The sequence below is a fragment of the Prunus mume genome, linkage group LG3, assembly GCF_029339155.1.
Source record: "Prunus mume cultivar Tortuosa linkage group LG3, ASM2933915v1, whole genome shotgun sequence".
NCBI classification, from domain to species: domain Eukaryota; kingdom Viridiplantae; phylum Streptophyta; class Magnoliopsida; order Rosales; family Rosaceae; genus Prunus; species Prunus mume.
Window position 1 is genome coordinate 26,121,030 of NC_142700.1, and position 21,030 is coordinate 26,142,059.

General features: G+C 36.0%; 1 protein-coding gene, 1 long non-coding RNA gene and 1 pseudogene across 2 annotated transcripts; all 3 read right to left on the reverse strand.

The window, feature by feature from the left end:
* Positions 1–1,127: 1,127 nt before the first annotated feature.
* On the reverse strand, positions 1,128–8,211 carry LOC103336261 (uncharacterized). Its single transcript, XM_089048386.1, is given in 8 exon segments — positions 1,128–2,049; positions 2,175–2,257; positions 2,260–2,574; positions 2,577–3,345; positions 3,476–5,323; positions 5,427–5,705; positions 5,826–6,924; positions 7,358–8,211. Coding segments are annotated over 8 exon segments (5,373 nt in total). The 5' UTR covers positions 7,864–8,211; the 3' UTR covers positions 1,128–1,575.
* A 6,124-nt stretch (positions 8,212–14,335) lies between these two features.
* Positions 14,336–18,032, reverse strand: LOC148919249 (uncharacterized). Its single transcript, XR_016125198.1, has 2 exons — positions 16,035–18,032; positions 14,336–14,558 (listed from the first exon to the last, which is right to left on the reverse strand). It is a non-coding gene; the product is annotated as an uncharacterized LOC148919249 (long non-coding RNA).
* Positions 18,033–19,619: 1,587 nt separating this feature from the next.
* Positions 19,620–20,997, reverse strand: LOC148919250 (uncharacterized; annotated as a pseudogene).
* Positions 20,998–21,030: the final 33 nt, after the last annotated feature.

Sequence of the window (21,030 nt, forward strand, 5' to 3'; positions counted from 1 at the left end):
AAATTAAAAAATTATCTTCCCCCAATTTTACACTCATACTACAAGTTACAACAACCTCTCCAAAACCGGAGCCAAACTCGCCACCACCACTCCAATCCCAACACTTTAATGACATGTTTATTAATCTGTAATTGGATTATGTGGAATTGAATTGAGGAAGAGTTAGATTAAGGAGAATTAGATTCCGGATTCCTATTAAAGTTATTTACTAAATCATATAGACTGAGAAGAGTTAGATTTCGGTTTCCTATTAAAGTTGTTTACTAAACTATATGAAATTGGGGTAGGAGTGATGCTAAATACTAAACTATCCTCGTTGTGAGCGTATAATGGATAAAAAAGATGAATTCCTAATGGGTTAGTTCTATAGGAATTAGAATACCACCTCCCACCCAAGAATTAAATTCCTCCAAAAACAGGAATTCAATTTCTAATTTTGTGTCTACCTCACTTACTTTTTAATTTCTCGATGCAAAATAAACGCAGGAATCCTCCATATGTGAAATTTAATTCCCAATGAGAATTCAAATTTCTGATTAGTAAACACACCATAAAGAATCTTAGAAACATATTGGGGGCGAAGGATAGAAATTGAATGTGGGAAAATTTAGATAGCCCAAACAGAGAAGCCTTCTCCTTTCTCAACATGGCCACCATCGATTTTTGCATTATTCACCTTCCCACCTTCCCACCCATAACATATGTACAAGTTAATTTAATCAGACCGACGGCCTACTGTTACAATCTCCAGCTTGATTACCTACATAGATAAGCAAGTGTGATATTTTACCTTGTCAAGTTTTTTATATGGTATTTTTACATTCTTCAGCACATAATTAAACATGTTACATAAGAACATAGCTAGCAAAACAACAAATATATATAAAGACGTCTCGGTGTTCATATTAGGACTAATAATACAAACACAAGGTCATTATGCCATCAAAATATTCATAAGTCCTCTTGAGGTGTCCTGCCCATAGGCATTCAAAAATAGAAATATCTCAAAGTAAGGACATGCTGCTAAAGATGGAAAAACAACATCAACACCTAAGAGAGTTCACAAAACTTAATTAACTTAGAATCCTACGACTGAAAACTATATAATATTGCAAATGCAGAGAAACTATGCTTAACATCACTTCGAAAAGAGAAGAAGAATACCATGAAACTGTTTTTCTAGAATAGAAAAGTGTTTTCATTAAACCCTGGAAATAATTAAAAAGAAAGAGTGTCCAAATTATGCAATGACAGTATTTTTAGCATCCAATACACAAACCGAACATAAACAGGGAAATGGAGAAAAAATAGCAAAAGAATAAAAGGCCAACCTTTGATTTGGTTCCTAAGACTCAATTTTTAAAGGATCCGAATTGAACTATGTCTCCCTAATTTATTTTTTATTTTTTATAATTGTTGCATATTTTTTTTAGGGGGAATTATTGCAAATTAAAATAGTTAAAATGAATGTTTCGGTAAAATAAAGAGTATAACTAGGGTTTAAACTACTAGTTATTTATGCTATTAGATTAATCTAAGAGTCTGTATTGAATAGTTACTCACATAATATCATTTTTAGGTTCTTAGGTGAGCCCCAAAGCTTTTGAAGAGCCCTCTGCCGCATCTGTAGGAAACATTAATAATTCGATGAATAGACGGCTTTAATTGATCATCACTCTTTCCATCATCATCACCCTTCGGCTTCGTGTGAGCTAGTAATGGAATATACCACAGCTCCACATGACCTGCCCCTGTCAATCCTTCTGACACTGAGTAATCTTGACCCCAATATCTGCGTGCTCCATCGATCAAATTCGAAACTGACAATACAGGAAACCACGGCTTACTAAATGATTCCGTAGGTTCACAAACAGTACACAAAACCAAGTTCTCCAATCCGGGAGTCCAAGGAATTTCAATCGGGAAGTCCAACAAATGATCGTTTTTATTTGGAAGAAGTACACCTACGTCTTTGCGAAAACCGAACGACTCGGGAACTTCACTGCCTGGAAGAAAAACACCAATATCACGTCTGGTATTGATTGCTACCTGTAACACAAGACAAGACAAGAGAGGCATATATTAATTAGTCATGCGTGCATAGTATAGCATTAACAATACATGTAATGTATGCGTATTATATAGAAATTAAGAGAAAAATATATATACGTCACCTGATTCACTAAAATATTTGCCATCTTTGCAGCGTCCAAACCTAAATTATCGCATAGCCTATGGCAATTGGACAAATTTGCATGTCTCCGTCTTCCAATATCTTTGACAATGTTGAAAATCTTTCCAATGATGTGCAGTCAGTCACATCGATAATTTCTATAGACGCTGGAAGTTGTCCTAGAATTTCTACAAGCTTCTTGCAATCACTCAAATCAAGATTCTGCAAGTTGACACATTTGCTAATGCACACAGGAAGATTGACAAAATAGCTTTTGGATAGATTTATTTTTTTTAAGTTGGACCAGCAACAAAAATTCTCCAAGGAATCAATGTCTGATACATTGCACTCTTCAAAATCCATCTTAGCCCGCATCACTAAGTTGCCATCCGTGGACTGTTTGCACTGGTTCGAACCTCCAAAGTAAGTGATTCTGCATTTGATAAAACTTCAGAGATCAAGTTATTTGGAAGTGTGTCAAGTTTCAAGCATCGCTTGAGATTTAAATCGACGAGCTTTTGCAACCCATAAATACTTTGTGGCAGTTTTGCAAGGTTTTCACATCCTTCTAAATCTAAAAATTAAAGTACGGTGAGATCTCCAATTGATGAAGGCAACTCTTCTATTGCAGTTCTTTCTAAATTTAACTCTTTAAGCGCACTTAGATTTCCAATTGATTCAGGCAACTCTTTTATAGAACATCCATATAAGCGCAAATAAGTCAACCCAATGAGATTTCCAATTGATGCAGGCAACTCCTTTATAGGACATCTAGATAAGCGCAAAGAAGTCAGCCCAATGAGATTTCCAATTGATGCAGGCAACTCCTTTATAGGACATCCAGATAAGCGCAAATAAGTCAACCCAATGAGATTTCCAATTGATGCAGGCAACTCCTTTATAGGACATCCAGATAAGCGCAAAGAAGTCAGCCCAATGAGATTTCCAATTGATGCAGGCAACTCCTTTATAGGACATCCAGATAAGCGCAAAGAAGTCAGCCCAATGAGATTTCCAATTGATGCAGGCAACTCCTTTATAGGACATCCAGATAAGCGCAAAGAAGTCAGCCCCATGAGATTTCCAATTGATGCAGTCAACTCCTTCATAGGACATCCAGATAAGCGCAAAGAAGTCAGCCCAATGAGATTTCCAATTGATGCAGGCAACTCCTTCATAGGACATCCAGATAAGCATAAAGAAGTCAGCCCAATGAGATTTCCAATTGATGCAGAGCAACTCCTTTATAGGACATCCAGATAAGCGCAAATATGTCAGCCCAATGAGATTTCCAATTGATGCAGGCAACTCTTTTATAGGACATCCAGATAAGATCAAATATCTCAGCCTAATGAGATTTCCAATTGATGCACGCAACTCTTTTATAGGACATCCAGATAAGTTCAAATATGTCAGCGTAATGAGTTTTCCAATTGATGCAGGCAACTCTTTTATAGGACATCCAGATAAGCGCAAAGAAGTCAGCCCAATGAGATTTCCAATTGATGCAGGCAACTCTTTTATAGGACATCCAGATAAGCGCAAATATGTCAGCCCAATGAGATTTCCAATTGATGCAGGTAACTCTTTTATAGGACATTCATATAAGGCCAAAGATGTCAGCCCAATGAGATTTCCAATTGACGCAGGCAACTCTTTTATAGGACATTCAGATAAGCGCAAAGATGTGAGATTTCCAATTGATGCAGGCAACTCTTTTATATGACATGCAGATAAGCGCAAAGATGCCAGCCCAATGAAATTTCCTATTGATGCAGGCAACTCTTTTATAGGACATCCAGATAAGCACAAAGATGTCATCCCAATGAGTTTTCCAATTGATTCAGGCAACTCTTCTATAGGACATCCAAATAAGTGCAAAGATGTCAGCCCAATGAGATTTCCAATTGATGCAGGCAACTTTTTTATAGGACATCCAGATAAGTGCAAAGATGTCAGCCCAATGAGATTTCCAATTGATGCAGGCAACTCTTTTATAGGACATTCAGATAAGTGCAAATGTGTCAGCCCAATGAGATTTCCAATTGATGCAGGCAACTCTTTTATAGGACAACTAGATAAGACCAAAGATGTCAGCCAAATAAGATTTCCAATTGATGCAGGTAACTTTTTTATAGGACATCCAGATAAGTACAAAGATGTCAGCCCAGTGTGATTTCCAATTGATGCAGGCAACTCTTTTATAGGACATCCAGATAAGTGCAAATGTGTCAGCCCAATGAGATTTCCAATTGATGCAGGCAACTCTTTTATAGGACATTCAGATAAGTGCAAAGATGTCAGCCCAATGAGATTTCCAATTGATGCAGGCAACTCTTTTATAGGACATTCATATAAGGCCAAAGATGTCAGCCCAATGAGATTTCCAATTGATGCAGGCAACTCTTTTATAGGACATTCAGATAAGTGCAAAGATGTCAGCCCACTGAGATTTCCAATTGATGCAGGCAACTCTTTTATAGGACATTCAAATAAGTGCACATGTGTCAGCCCAATGAGATTTCCAATTGATGTAGGCAACACTTTTATAGGACATTCAGATAAGACCAAAGATGTCAACCCAATGAGATTTCCAATTGATGCAGGCAACTCTTTTATAGGACATTTAGATAAGTGCAAATATGTCAGCCCAATGAGATTTCCAATTGATGCAGGCAACTCTTTTATAGGACATCCAAATAAGTGCAAATATGTCAGCCCAATGAGATTTCCAATTGATGCAGGCAACTCTTTTATAGGACATCTAGATAAGGCCAAATATGTCAGCCCAATGAGATTTCCAATTGATGCAGGCAACTCTTTTATAGCAGTTCTGAAAAGGTCCAATCCAATTAAGGATTCCACTTTGTCCATAATTTCTGGGAACCTCTCCAATTTTATGCAATTTCTAAGATCCAACTGTTCAAGAGATTTCCACCAAACTTCATTTGGAAACTTGGTGAGTTCACAGCAGTCATAAAAATTCAGTACTTGAAGTTTATCAAGAGATCCAACAGATGGATGAACCTGAACTAAACTTTTACAATGGTTCGCATACAAGTACCTTAAGTTTGGGCTGCCGGATAGGTCGGAAATTTCAGTTAGGAATTTAGAGCCCGTTAAATTCAAAAATGTCAACTTTGTGAAATGCTGTGAAACCAAAAAAGAATTGAAATAATATTAATAATCAAATGGATAGCATTAAAGAAATTTGCAACAAACATCAATTAATAAACAAGACCTCTTAAAGTACCTTCAATCCCTCCCCTAGTTGTTTGATGGGGTTGTAAGGAAGATTGAGCAACCTTAGTCCCTTTGGATGAAATTTGGGTGGAAAAGATTGGAGCGGACATCTATACCAATCAAGCACTCTCAACATGTTTGGGAGATAACCAATGTCTCCAGAAAGAAATACGTTATAGTTCATGAAAATTTTAAGATTTTTCATCTTCGAGAAGCAGTCAACATTCAAGAATATCTCATAATCCTTTTTGGGGGAATTTAACATGATGCCTGTGATTTTTTTTGTTCCCTGACATAAAAAAGTAAAGGGACCATTGTTACAAAGCATTTAATAAAAAACATGTACGAGTTTCAAATTCTACTTTTTCTCCCAGATAAAAATAATAATAAAAATAATAATTATACTTACTGTATCATTAGTCAGAACATGCTCGATATCTTCATGAGTCCACAATCTGCTACGACCTCCAAGTTCATCGGGCGACTCTTGCTGAACTATGTCCTTACCCATCTCTTCTAGTAAGTCATGCATCCAAATATTATATCCTTCAACACTTATGAGTGCCTTTTCTACAAGTACTTCAATGCTATACCCAGCTTTGGGGTCACAAGCTACAAGTATTTCTGTCACATGCATTTTACTTTTACCCTTAAAGAAACATGCAATGTCAAGGAAAACCTGTTGTACGCTATGATCCAATGCATTGTAACTTATTTTGAGAACATTTTGAATTTTCGGGCTTTTGAAACCATGTAATGCAGCTTCCCATTTACCAATACTTCCACCATATAGACAAGAACCGAGAACTTTCAAAGCCAAAGGAAGGCCTTGACCATAGCGTATTGCACGTCGTGCAAGTTTCACATAATCACCCAAAGGAGGCTCACTTCTTTTGAAGGCATGGCAGCAGAAGAGCTCAAGAGCTTCAGGATCATCTAAAATCTTGACCTCATGTATTAAATTAACATCATGAGCAGTTAACAGTTGCTTATCCCTTGTTGTTATGATAATTCTACTGCCTACACCAAACCAATCACATGCCCCAACTAACTTGTGTAACTGTTCCATGTCATCCACGTCATCAAGGACCAAGAGAACCTTTCTATGCCTCAACCATTCCTTTATCATAGTGACTCCTTCATCAACATTGGTCACCTTCAATTTTTTTCCCCTTAGAATCTCATAAAGAAGAGTCTTTTGTAGTTTGGCTAAACCTCCATGCGACATTGAACATTCTCTAACGTTTGCCAAAAAACAACAACCTTCAAATTCACGGGCAATTAAATTATAAACAGCTTTAGTAATTGTGGTCTTACCAATTCCACCAGTTCCCCATACCCCTACCATACGAACATCGTTTTCCCCCAAATCTAAAAGCTTATTCATAACTTGTACTTGAGCTTGCATTCCAACTGGATGCTCTGCCACTTCCAAACACACAAGGTTTGATACGTGTTTTGAAATCTCTTCAATGATGTTTTGGATAAACTTAGATTCAGATTGATACCTGCCAATTGAAAAGAATATGAAGCATTTAGGGACATGGCATTTCTATATAAAATATAAAATAAAAAAAAGGGCAAGGAACAATTAACTCTTATAAAAACTGATGAATACATTAACTCTTATAAAACTGATCCCAATTAAAGTTTGTCAACGATGAATAATTTTTCAACTACTTAGTAGTATAATTTTTGAAAAGGAGAAAATTAATTTATTAATAATATTAATAATTTTCACACTATTAATTAATTATTGACATAAAAAAATTATTTTCATTCATTTCTTTTAACAAAAAAAATTGTAATTACTTTTTATTTGGGATCAAAATGAAGAACTTTCTTCTACACTAACAACCAGAGTACAAATATATATAGTGGCTATACTTATTACAAACAAAACAAAAGGAAAAGCATTATATAAGGGGGTTAGAAATTTACTCGTCCAAAGTGAACCCTGACAGATCTGCTACTCGTGAAAGAGCTGCCCTCCATTTGTTGACCTTCGGCATATTTTCTTTGTATTTGCACTCCATGTTAGCCAGTGCATCCCCGAAGCTACCTCTCTGATTCCGTACATCTGATGGATTCACCTTGTAAAAAACTGGGATGACCCGTTGTTGATTTGATTCTTTGCAGTCAAGAATCTTAGCAAGTTCATCCAAACACCATCTTGAAGAGGCATAGTTTTTGGAGAACACAATGACAGAAATCTTTGATTCTTCAATTGCTGTGAGAAGCGCGCGTGATATTTCTTCTCCTCTTCCGAGGTCATCATCATCCCTGAAGGTGTTAATGCCTCGTTGACATAAAGCGCTATACAAATGGTCTGTGAAGTTGTGGCGCGTGTCTTCGCCTCTGAAGCTCAGAAATACTTGGTCTTCCCGTGACTTTGGGAAAGAAGCAGAGGAAGAAGAGGCTCGTTGGTTGGCCATGGAAGCCATCATAATTGTTTCAGTGTTTGCTTCTCTCTTCACAAAAAAGATGAGCCTTACTTGGAGAGTTTGGGTGTGCGTGAGCAAAATGTGAATTCATGAAATGGTGAGGAAGTGTCGCTGAAACTTCCAGTCCTCAATATTGACGCGTTTTCCACCACACATGGTTTTCCAGTCCTACAAATTCCCGGACACTAGCTGTCAATCAATTTTGGGCTTGGTTTTATTTTCCTGACTTTCTTCCTTTTCTCAATTACTTTTGAGCTGAAATTAGATAAAGCATTTATCAACTTGATTTATTGATGTAATAATCGGATGTTTGCTAACACGAAAAAATATATGGTGAGGAAGTGTCGCTGAATCTCCGATGCAAATGTAAAAGCTCTCTCTCTTTTATTTATTTTTTTATGAACATCTGAATTCATGAAAAGCAAAAAAATATTTTTGGTCCCTAATTTGTCACTTTTATCACTTTGGTTCCTATTGTTTCAAGGGAAATAGCTCAAAATGCCACCCTTTTAATAATTTTAACTGAAAATACCACCCCTCCCCAATTTTTTTACAATTATCACCTATAAATACATACTTTTTGCTCATTTATTGGCCAGATAACATTTTTGGTCAGTTTTTGGTTTCTCTCTCAGCTCTCTCTTCGCTCTCTCTCAACTCTATCTCACTGTTTTCTCTCTCTCTCTCTCTCAACGCTCTCTCTCTCTCTCTCTCTCTCTCTCTCTCTCTCTCTCTCTCCACGCCTCTTCTCACAAAGAAGAAGATCAAGAACAACCTACAAAACTCATAGCTTTGCCCTTCTCTACCCAAATCCAAACCCCAACTTCGTCTCTCTTCGAATTCCTTCTACAACCTAAACAAACCCAAACAAAACCATCTTTTCTGAATATGACAGCATGTCTTGGCATTAGGTGGCCATTGTTTGAGCATTTTGGTCCAATTTTGGGGGGTTTTGAAGTCTGGGTTTACATGCCCTCTTCAAGAACAGCTTCTCCAGAAAATTAATTGTTGGGAATATGTAAGTTTTGATGTTAAATTGAACTAACTCCGCATCTTCTCACGAAGAAGAAGATCAAGAACAACCTACAAAACCCACAGCTTTGCCCTCAAAACCCAGTTCTTCCTCTTCCTCTTTGTTTTCTTTTCTACCCAAATCCAAACCCCAATTTCGTCTCTCTTCGAATCCCTTCTGCAACCTAAACAAACCCAAACAAAACCATTTTTTCTGAATATGACAGCATGAGTTGGCATTAGGTGGCCATTGTTTTAGCATTTTGGTCCAATTTTGGGGGGTTTTGAAGTCTGGGTTTACATGCCCTCTTCAAAAACAGCAATCGTATTGTGATTTTATTGTGGTTGTATTGTAGTCATATTGCTTTTGTATTGCTATGGTATTGTTGTTATATTAATTTTTTTTTTTTTTTGGTGTTTTATTGATATGTTACTGTAATTTAATAGGAATATATGTTGATATCATTTTTCTTTATCTGCTTGTGATTTGAGTAGGAGTTGAGATTATTCTTGGCTGAAATATTATTTATGATCTCTCTCTCTCTCTCTCTCTCTCTCTCTCTCTCTCTCTCTCTCTCAATTATACGGTCTAAAATCATGATTCCACATATTTGAGTTCTTCGTAAGCGTTAAAATCAAAGAACACGAGTGTTATGTTATAGAACATAGTTTAGTGTTTTGGTTTGTTTTGAAACAAAGTTGAGTTTTGGTTATCATTTTCAAATTTTATAAGTCAAAATTATATTTTTGGAGTTTGAGGGCGTAGATAATGCCATAAGAAGTTCGTACCAATTTTCGGTGTATTTTTTGGATTTGTATTTCATTTATTATCAATTTTATAAGTTAAATCCTAGAAAAATAGTATTAAATCGTGTGGGGCGACGCATGGCGGAAGCTGAATGGGGCGCAGTCAGTGTGTTTCAATAAATTTATTACTTTTTCTTAAAAAATTCATAGCTAAATACACAAAAATCACAATAACGTTCCGAAAATTGCTACCAACTCATTGAGACTTCATCTTCCTACTGAATTCCCTATTTCATGGTTATGTTATATTAGTATTTTATTATTATTTATCCTAATTTATTATTATGCGAATAGACCATTTCTAGTGCTAATCGGTTTCTCTCTTCTTCAATTTGTTAATTTTTTTTTCTTTTTTAGGGTTAAGGGATGTTTTGAAAAATAAAATGGAAATATACAAGCCATCCATTCTACAACATCAAGAAAAAATTATTAAAACTCATTCACTGTTCAAGTTTTGCTTAAGAAACGTGTAACCAAATCGTTTGAGATATGGTAAGTGGGAAAATGTCATTCCCAAGCACCGATGAAAAGACACCTACTCACTCCATGCATGCCTTTTCGTTTACCAAATATTAAGATTGCAGTTATGCAAAATATCTGTGTCAGTAAAATGTCATTCGTAGCCATCTATGATGTCAGTAATCATTCCACTATATAATATATATTATACATTTATATATAAAATGGTTTATAACAGCACAAACACCAGACAAAATAGATTAAAACTCAACATTTAAACAACATTTGTACAACGTAGCCAGCCAACCTAGAACTAAAAAGAAGCAAGTCCACAATGCATAAAAATCGTAAAAACATACTACAACTAATTATAAGGGTATGGATTTCCTGGCACAACATACACACGCATCACCTTGAACCAAAAAATACTCTCACGGTGCCATTTGCATCGATTGCAACAAGTCCAGAAGGCATGATTTATCTTTTCTTCAGTAGGCCAGCCTTGAATAACAAAACACCATTCGTTGTTGTTACAAGCGCTGCAGTGATTGAACTTAATCTTCCCATAGTAAAACATATCTACGATATGTCTTGCAACAGAGAAAACTCGACTTAATCTTTGTCTCAAAGCATCCCTGGTTCCTTTCATATCAATGTTGTTACGTTGATTCAAAGAACACAAGAATTCTAATGCATCCTCTTTTGACTGACCAATTCCGGACATGCCAAGTAGTCCAACTAGATATGCTGCTTCCATATGGCCTGTCGTGGCTGCAATGCTCATCCCATACAACACTTCCACGTTACCCTGCATGAAAAACACTTCCAACGCTTCTCTAAATAACAACTCAAGGTTCTCGCAAGCCGTACATTGTTGCAAGAAATGTTGGACGCAGGATTGGCATGGTACTAGCTAGGATGGTCTGGGTACTTTGCCATTGAAATGGTGTTCCACACTTGTGGAGTGTTTACCAACGTATGGAACAATGGGCACACAGATGTCATACAGAAGAGATCTTCCGATGATTGGGTTGCCACGTATAACATCACTTTAAACCAAGCTAACTCCGGGATGAAGACTTGGGGCATATCCAAATGGAGATGCTTCCTTCTCTTTCCTCCGAGTGTAGTGAAATGTTTCGAATTCATTGAAATATTTTTGGAATGGAACGATTTGAGGAGTGGAAGAGGGGAGAAATGAGAATATATGGGGTTTGGGTTTTGTTTTAGCCTCTGTTTATAGTGTTTTGAAAAGGTGTTTCCACTTAGGGGTTTTCCAAGTTGACCCTTTTTAAAGAAACTGAACCCAACACCCTAAAACTCAAGACAAGAAAAGGGAAAACATCATCGAAATGCAAAGAGAGTCAGACAGTCAAAAAGTCAATTAATAACCTATTTGCATAGCCATTTTTAGGATTTTCCCGCCCTCAAATTCATTGATACAAATGTGATGGATTACTGACTAGTCATAGAAGGTCCCCTCAGATACTTTTTCATTTTCCCACACCCAACTACCCCTAGTAATGTTATTAAAATGGAACCAATGATGTTGGATTCTTATCCAACCAGTTGCCTTAATGAAATATAAATAAAATAATATATTTAAAGCAGTGTCCCCTCAATTTTCAGATTAATATATGGTAGTGAAATATTATATTGCTTTTCGGGGTAAAAGGTGTCACGATTCTGACGGTACAGGTGTCCAAATCGTGACCAACCTACCCACACACAGAAAAGAAGGATATAATTCGATTTGGGCAGAGATGAGAGAAAGCTGAGTGAGAAGTTTGGGGTTATGAGTGAAGGGGTATGACTAAGAACTATGAGTGAGAAGGTATGAGTCCGAAGAGGTTTCAGTGAGAAGATCTGAGTGAGAAGAGGTACAACTGAGAAGTTTCAACGTGTCTTCATCTTCATCTCCCACTCAAACAAAGAGGTGTCACTATTGTGTAGCTGCAATGGTGCTTCGAGTTTCAAAATCAGATAAAAATCTAGGGAAGCCATTTTGGCAGTGTCTAACCTCCTATGTAAGTTTTCATTTCCAGAATATGTATGTGGGTGAAAAAAAACCTAGGTCTAACTCTGACAGAATTATTTTACATATATGATGCTTAAAATTAGGGAGCCACCAGTTGCAATGGATTCGAATGGGCTGATGTAACCTCCGCTGAAGCAAAACAGCAAGATGACACGCATGATGCTACAGTGTTGAATATGTTGAAGTCCTTTAAGGACTTGGTATTAGTTTTATTACTTGTATCAATTGTCATATTATTTGTTCTTTTAATGACCAATTAAGTGCACGGTTTCAAGGATTGTAAAAGTTCTCTCCAAAAAGACATGTTGCAGGCACTACCAATGAGTTTTCAAACCCATTTTGTAATTTTTGTTCTTGAAATGTGTGGATTGGCATTGAGTTTAAATTATTGTTTGAAACAAAAGATTTATTTGTCTGAAACCCAGCAAAAACTTTCCAAGACTGACTTTAAAAAAATAAAGTCATACGAAGACGATAAAATCACAATACAGGGCCAATACAATGCAATAATAAGACAATACATTTTTTTGAAAATTGCATAATTATTCAGTGTATATAGATTGTTTATTTGAGTATACTTAAAGTTTATTGATTGTTTACTGCATGTATATCGCATGATATTGAATGTTTATTGAAGGTTTATTGATTATTTACTGCATTTATTTCGCATGTTATTGAACCGATATTGAAGGTTTATTGAAGGTTTATTGATTGTTTACATGTTTATTGAAGGTTTATTGATTGTTAACTGCATGTATTTCGCATGTTATTGAACCAATGTTGAATGATTATTGAAGGTTTATTGATTGTTAACTGCATGTATTTCTCATGTTATTGAACCGATATTGAATGTTTATTGAAGGTTTATTGATTGTTTACATATTTATTAAAGGTTTATTGATTGTTAACTGCATGTATTTCGCATGTTATTGAACCAATATTGAATATTTATTGAAGGTTTATTGATTGTTTACTGCATGTATATCGCATGTTATTGCTCAAATATTGCATGTTTATTGGGGGCAAAAGTACCACTCAAGTAAGATTTAAGGAGTTAGATTTAAGGGGGGAAACGGCCCTTATTCTTTCTTTTAGTAGGAAGAATAACTGTTAAGTAGAATTTCCTATTCAATGCGAATTCCTTATGGTTGCTGTAATTGGGGAGTGATGTATATTGCATGTTTATTGCGTGTATATTGTATGTTTATTGCGTGTATATTGCTTGTCTGTTGTGTGTATATTGCTTGTATGTTGCCTGTGTATTGTTGTTTATTTCCTTCATAAGCAATAAACAATCAATACACACACAATAAATGTACGATATGCATGCAATAGACAAGCAATATAGACGCAACAGACATGCAATATAGACGCACTAATATACATTACTTTTATGGAACATAATTTAGTGTTTTGGTTTGTTTTGAAACAAAGTTGAGTTTTTGTTATCATTTTCAAATTTTATAAGTCAAAATTATATTTTTGGAGTTTTGGGGCGTAAAGAATGTCACAAGGAGTTCCTACCAATTTTCGGTGAATTTTTTGGACTTGTATTTAATTTATTATGAATTTTGTAAGTTAAATCCTAGAAATTATTATTAAATGGTATGGAGTGACACATGACCGAAGCTGAATGGGCACAGTCAGTGTGGCTGACTGACTGTCCTCCAGTGATTGCACCACTGTCCATTTTGATCCTTCTTTTGTTTTGTTTTTTTTTTTATAAAAAAATTCATAAATAAATAATTAAAAATCAGAAAAATTCATTGAAAATTGCTACAAACTCCTATGGCATTATCTTCGATTACAAAGGCAATTGGGGCAATACAAAGGCAATTAAGGGCAATACAATGACAATACAAAGGCAATTAGGGCAATACAATGGCAATACGAAGGCAATTGGAGGCTACATAATGGCAATACTGGGGCAATAGGAGGCTATACATTGGCAATATGAAAACTCCAATAGTCCATCTGAGAGAGAGAGAGAGAGAGAGAGAGAGAGAGAGAGAGAGAGAGATAATACACAACGTATACAATGTTCTCTCTTCAATGTATAATATAAGTAAAAGTAATTTTCCATTGTTCTTTGGAAAAAAAAAAAGTATGTTTCTATTGCACACACTTGCGAATATAAAAAGAACAGATTCAAGACTGAAATTTCTCAAGTAAATTGAACTCAATTTCATTGAATGAGGACTAAATTACATGACTAAAATATAGTTCCTCAATTACATGTTTTTTTTTCCATATAATTACAGCACACTTCCTGTGACAGAATGGAACGTTGTCCCACGCCAAAGTGATGATGGTTCTCAATGACAACAATCTTCCATAAGTCAAAAATCTAGGTCCAACTGTCATTTAAAAAAAAAAAAAAAACCTGCAGAAGAGATGGCAAAACAAGAAATTAGCAAAAAGGAGAAACAAAGACCAAAAAAACAAAATAGAAACTGAGACAAGAAAACCTCAATCAGAAACTAAAAGACCTAAGAAACTCATACTAATAGTAAAAGAGCTTCCTAACCTAGAACACCAGCAAGAGAAAATCGGAAAAAGTGGAACACATAAAGCACAAAGAAAATGTTAAACTAAATAAGAGGGACAGAATCAAACATCAAAACACCTCAAGGGTTGAACTTAATCAACCAGCCAATAATCAATATAACCAAACAACATCCATAACATCAATACAGAACCAGATACAACTACAACATTCATAATAGCAATACACAGAACAAGGAAACTAAAAAACAGCTGCATTCCAATCCGATAAGATTGAAGAAAAGTAACTATTCCTGTACAAAGTGATATTACGGGAACATGATTAGGAACAAAAAGAACCATTAAAAAATCATCAGATGGTTTGGCAAAAAATGGGGCAATGTGGAATTGTCTGACTCAAGAAGCTCTACATGTTCTTTATATAAGCTTCCTAAAGAAGGCAATAGTGAACAGAACAACCAAAATTTTCTGAAGCAGTCCAATATTCTCCATTTTCTAAAAAACAAACAATTCCTGATAAAATAAAAACAAACCAATCCTATGTTTCTATATAGGTGTAAGAGAATCATGAATTGAAACAAATAATCTACGGGGGCACCATTAGAACAAGGAAATCATATCCATATTTTACATTTTATAGCAAGCCATATCAAGGGAGGTCTACTTAATGCTCTTGTAATACTTCAAATTTTGCACAAGCATCTCATGAAGATGCCTATTTTCAACTTTCCCATGTTCCAACACTTCAAATATTAACACCAAAAGATGTGTACTTCATTGGCTTATTAGCATCACACTCACACAAAATCTAATAGCATAAGAAACAAGCACATTCCCATTCATTTCAATTAATAACTCCATTTCCTAATATCAGCAAGTGGGTCCATCGAATAGTAAGCTAATTTTACAATTCAGAACAACCATGTCAACCAAGAGCGTAGGTACTGGTAATTTAGTAACACAACTTCCATTAATACTAGAAGAATTTAATAACCTGTCTACACACCCAAGCACTAAAATTGTAAGGCTAAAATCTGAAATATGCAAAGATCAATTAAAAACTACAATAATACCATTATCAATGATCAATTAAAAACAAGTAGTCCACTTGATAATTCATAAAGCCACAGCTCATAAATTAGGCATGGAATGAATCCCTAAATTAGAATTTCTAAAATTAATCCCTAAGTTCTAAATGCCCAACGGAATCCCTAATTCCCAAATCCCTAAATTAGAATTTAGAAAGAAAAAAAAATTGAAATTGAATGACATTAAGAAGAAGATAATTAGACAAGTAGGTGGTTCAGGTCAGGAGGAGTACTGAAATTTTAAGATGGAGAAGAAGAGGACTTACAGTTGGAGAGCAAAGGAGAGAAGGCTGGAGCGGCGCCATGAATGCCCCTACTGTTGCAATAATAAGAAAGGGGGATCAACGAATTTATAACAGACAGAGAGTACAAAACTAATATCATAACTCACCACTGTGGAGAACAACGACGGAGGTCACGACTATGGCTTGGCTGTGGAGTCGCGATAGTGGCTTCGTGGTGGAGGTCGATTACGGAGGTCATGAGTTGCGGCGGCTTGGATAGGGTCAAACTAGGGTTCCGAATTTGAGGAGAGCTGGATTATGACAATGGATGGGTGGAGAACGAGATTGGACAGTAGCGAGATGGCTGGCGAGCTGGAGTTGAGGCAAGATTTGGGAGAGTGCGAGAGAGGATAGGAATTAGGATAACTTGGGCGTCAGAAAATGAATTTTTGAGGTGATAAAGTGTCAATAATAAAAAAAGACTCAAAACCCTCCGTTGTGTCTGTGTTGGTTGCAAGATATTTGCCGAATGGATTTTGGTTCTTTGATAACCACAACCCAAAGATGGAGAGAGAGAGAGAGAGAGAGAGAGAGAGAGAGAGACATATTGCAGAGTGGGTGGCTTGCGGGGAAGGAGGGTTAACCAGGATGACAGAGCGTGCTGTGCACTTTCAAATTGCCTCTTTGGGTATGGGTAATTTCAACCCGGTTTTACCAAAAAGACAACATTGAAAATTCACCGTTGAATTTTATCTGATGGCTCTTAGATACCCCTTAAACACACCCCTTATAACTTTCCACTCATTATAGAAGCCCCCCCTGCCCCCCTTGTTTGGCCCATTTTTCGTTAGGCATCTTTTCAATGTAAGATATGATGGATAATTGCATCTACACGTACATGTGATTCTTCGAACCAAAAAAATATGCATGTGATTAATGCAAATTCACAACTCAATACACACTCCCATTTAGAGTTGTAAGGAGATGTGCAATAATATGGTATTATGTTTTTTTCGCCGTAAAATATATAATTTTCATATAATTCTCCCTTAGAAGCTGCATGAGCACTTTAACCAAATAATGTAGGTCATAGCTAAATAAAAGGAGCATTATTTCGAACCAACAAGAAAGAAATCCAATTTGGAGTACCCACCATAACTATAATTTTCCCAACCCAATACGCACTCTCAAATTTGAAGTATCAAAAATAATAAAAGGCTTAAATGTCATAATGGTCTCTATGTTTTACCCCATCAACCAATTTATTAGTCCGTGTGTTATCAATTTGGCCAATTTGATCATTGTGTTATAAAGAAAAATATTTAAAGCAGTAATTGATTTTAAAATATTCAAATTCAATCTAAAAATGGAATTGTACAAAAAATAAAAATTCTCTTCCCCCAATTTTACACTCATACTACAAGTTACAACAACCTCTCCAAAACCTGAGCCAAACTAGCCACCACCACTCCAATCCCAACACTTTAATGACATGTTTATTAATCCGTATTTGGATTATGTGGAATTGAATTGAGGAAGAGTTAGATTAAGGAGAATTAGATTCCGGATTCCTATTAAAGTTATTTACTAAACCATATAGATTGAGAAGAGTTAGATTTCGGTTTCCTATTAAAGTTATTTACTAAACCATATGAAATTGGAATAGGAGTGATGCTAATTACCAAACTATCCTCGTTATTGGATTAAAGTATATGACAAATTTGGAATTTGTTTAAAATTGTGAGCGTATAATGGGTAAAAAAGTTGAATTCCTAATGAGTTAGTTTATAAGATCAATCATGTAAATCTAATAGTTTATAAGATCACATGCCAAGTTCTTAATATCTAAACCCAATACACATCCAGCCCGAACCATACAATTGGCACTCACATTGTTACAATAAACTCGTGCATTAGATTAGTGCTGAAATAATATAGATTTACCCTCACTCACTTCAAAGCAATACCTTTCACATATCATCTTATATCAACCGAAGTATGTGATATACAATATAAAATTTTCAACATCTTAGTAAAGCCACTCACCTTAAGTCAGATTGGATTAAGAATAGCGCACAAACCGAGGAGACCCAAACAACATCAACACCTAAGAGAGTACACAAAACTTAATTAACTTAGAATCCTACGATTGAAAACTATATAATATTGCAAATGCAGAGAAACTATGCTTAACATCACTTCGAAAAGAGAAGAAGAATACCATGAAACTGTTTTTCTAGAATAGAAAAGTGTTTTCATTAAACCCTGGAAATAATAAAAAAGAAAGTGTGTCCAAATTATGCAATGACAGTATTTTTAGCATCCAATACACAAAACGAACATAAACAGGGAAATGGAGAAAAAAATAGCAAAAGAATAAAAGGCCAACCTTTGATTTGGTTCCTAAGACTCAATTTTTAAAGGATCCGAATTGAACTATGTCTCCTTAATTTATTTTTTATTTTTTATAATTGTTGCATATTTTTTTTAGGGGGAATTATTGCAAATTAAAATAGTTAAAATGATTGTTTCGGTAAAATAAGGAGTATAACTAGGGTTTAAACTACTAGTTATTTATGCTATTAGATTAATCTAAAGGTCTGTATTGAATAGTTACTCACATAATATCATTTTTAGATTCTTAGGTGAGCGCGACTGCAATTTCAATGACCTAATTTCGTAAAAAATTTCAACAAAATCAGCATGCTGTGGTTACCAATTTTGGAACATACAATAGTCAAACCCAAAAAAAAAATTAAAAATAGAAAGTGGTGTAGTCATTACCAATTTTGTGCTGAAAGGGAGGCTAATAAAAAAAAAATTAAAAGAAAAAAGTGATGCGAACTCACATTGAAATGCAGAGGGAGGTCATCTTTTTTCTCTTTCTGGGTCGAACTTCATCACCTCACATCATCATCATCATCATCATCTAATTCATCTTCACCTTCATTTTCATCATCATCACCATCCTTACCACCCTTTGGCATGCTGATACGAGACAGGTGGGCCCCAAAGCTTTTGAAGAGCCCTCTGCCGCATCTGTAGGAAACATTAATAATTCAATGGATAGACGGCTTTAATTGATCATCACTCTTTCCATCATCATCACCCTTCGGCTTCGTGTGAGCTAGTAATGGAATATACCACAGCTCCACATGACCTGCCCCTGTCAATCCTTCTGACACTGAGTAATCTTGACCCCAATATCTGCGTGCTCCATCGATCAAATTCAAAACTGACAATACAGGAAACCACGGCTTACTAAATGATTCCGTAGGTTCACAAACAGTACACAAAACCTACGTCTTTGCGAAAACCGAACGACTGGGAACTTCACCTGGAAGAAAAACACCAATATCACGTCTGGTATTGATTGCTACCTGTAGCACAAGACAAGACAAGAGAGGCATATATTAATTAGTCATGCGTGCATAGTATAGCATTAACAATACATGTAATGTTGGCGTATTATATAGAAATTAAGAGAAAAAGATAACTACGTCACCTGATTCACTAAAATATTTGCCATCTTTGCAGCGTCCAACCCTATATTATCGCATAGCCTATGGCAATTGGACAAATTCATGTACCAAATATGTTGAATGTCTCCGTCTTCCAATATCTTTGACAATGTTGAAAATCTTTCCAATGATGTGCAATCAGTCATATCGATAATTTCTATAGACGCTGGAAGTTGTCCTAGAATTTCTATGTCAGCCCAATGCGATTTCCAATTGATGCAGGCAACTCTTTTGTAGGACATCCAGATAAGCGCAAATCTGTCAGCCCAATGCGATTTCCAATTGATGCAGGCAACTCTTTTATAGGACATCCAGATAATAGCAAATATTTCAGCCCAATGAGATTTCCAATTGATTCAGGCAACTCTTTTTCCAATTGATTCAGGCAACTCTTTTATAGGACATTCAGATAAGCGCAAAGATATCAGCCCAATGAGATTTCCAATTGATGCAGGCAACTCTTTTATAGGACATGCAGATAAGCGCAAAGATGTCAGCCCAATGAGATTTCCAATTGATGCAGGCAACTCTTTTATAGGACATCCAGATAAGCGCAAATATGTCAGCCCAATGCGATTTCCAATTTATGCAGAGCAACTCTTTTATAGGACATCCAGATAAGCGCAAATCACACCCAATGCGATTTCCAATTGACGCAGGAAACTCTTTTATAGGACATCCAGATAAGTCCAAATCAGTCAACCCAATGAGATTTCCAACTCTTTTATAGGACATCCAAATAAGCGCAAATCTGTCGGCCCAATGCGATTTCCAATTGACGCAGTCAACTCTTTTATAGGACATCCAGATAAGTCCAAATCAGTCAGCCCAATGAGATTTCCAATTGACGCAGGCAACTCTTTTATAGGACATCCAGATAAGTCCAAATGTGTCAGCCCAATGAGATTTCCAATTGAGGCAGGCAACTCTTTTATAGGACATCCACATAAGTTCAAATATGTCAGCCCAATGAGATTTCGAATTGAGGCAGTCTTTTATAGGACATCCACGTAAGTCCAAATCTGTCAGCCCAATGAGATTTCCAATTGACGCAGCAACTCTTTTATAGGACATCCAGATAAGCGCAAAGATGTCAGCCCAATGAGATTTCCAATTGACGCAGTCAACTCTTTTATAGGACATCCACGTAAGTTCAAATCTATCAGCCCAATAAGATTTCGAATTGAGGCAGTCAACTCTTTTATAGGACATCCACGTAAGTCCAAATCTGTCAGCCCAATGAGATTTCCAATTGACGCAGTCAACTCTTTTATAGGACATCCACATAAGCCCAAATATGTCAGCCCAATGAGATTTCCAATTGACGCAGGCAACTCTTTTATAGGACATCCAGATAAGCCCAAATGTGTCAGCCCAATGAGATTTCCAATTGACGCAGCAACTCTTTTATAGGACATCCAGATAAGCCCAAATGTGTCACCAATGAGATTTCCAGTTGACGCAGCAACTCTTTTATAGGACATCCACATAAGCCCAAATATGTCAGCCCAATGAGA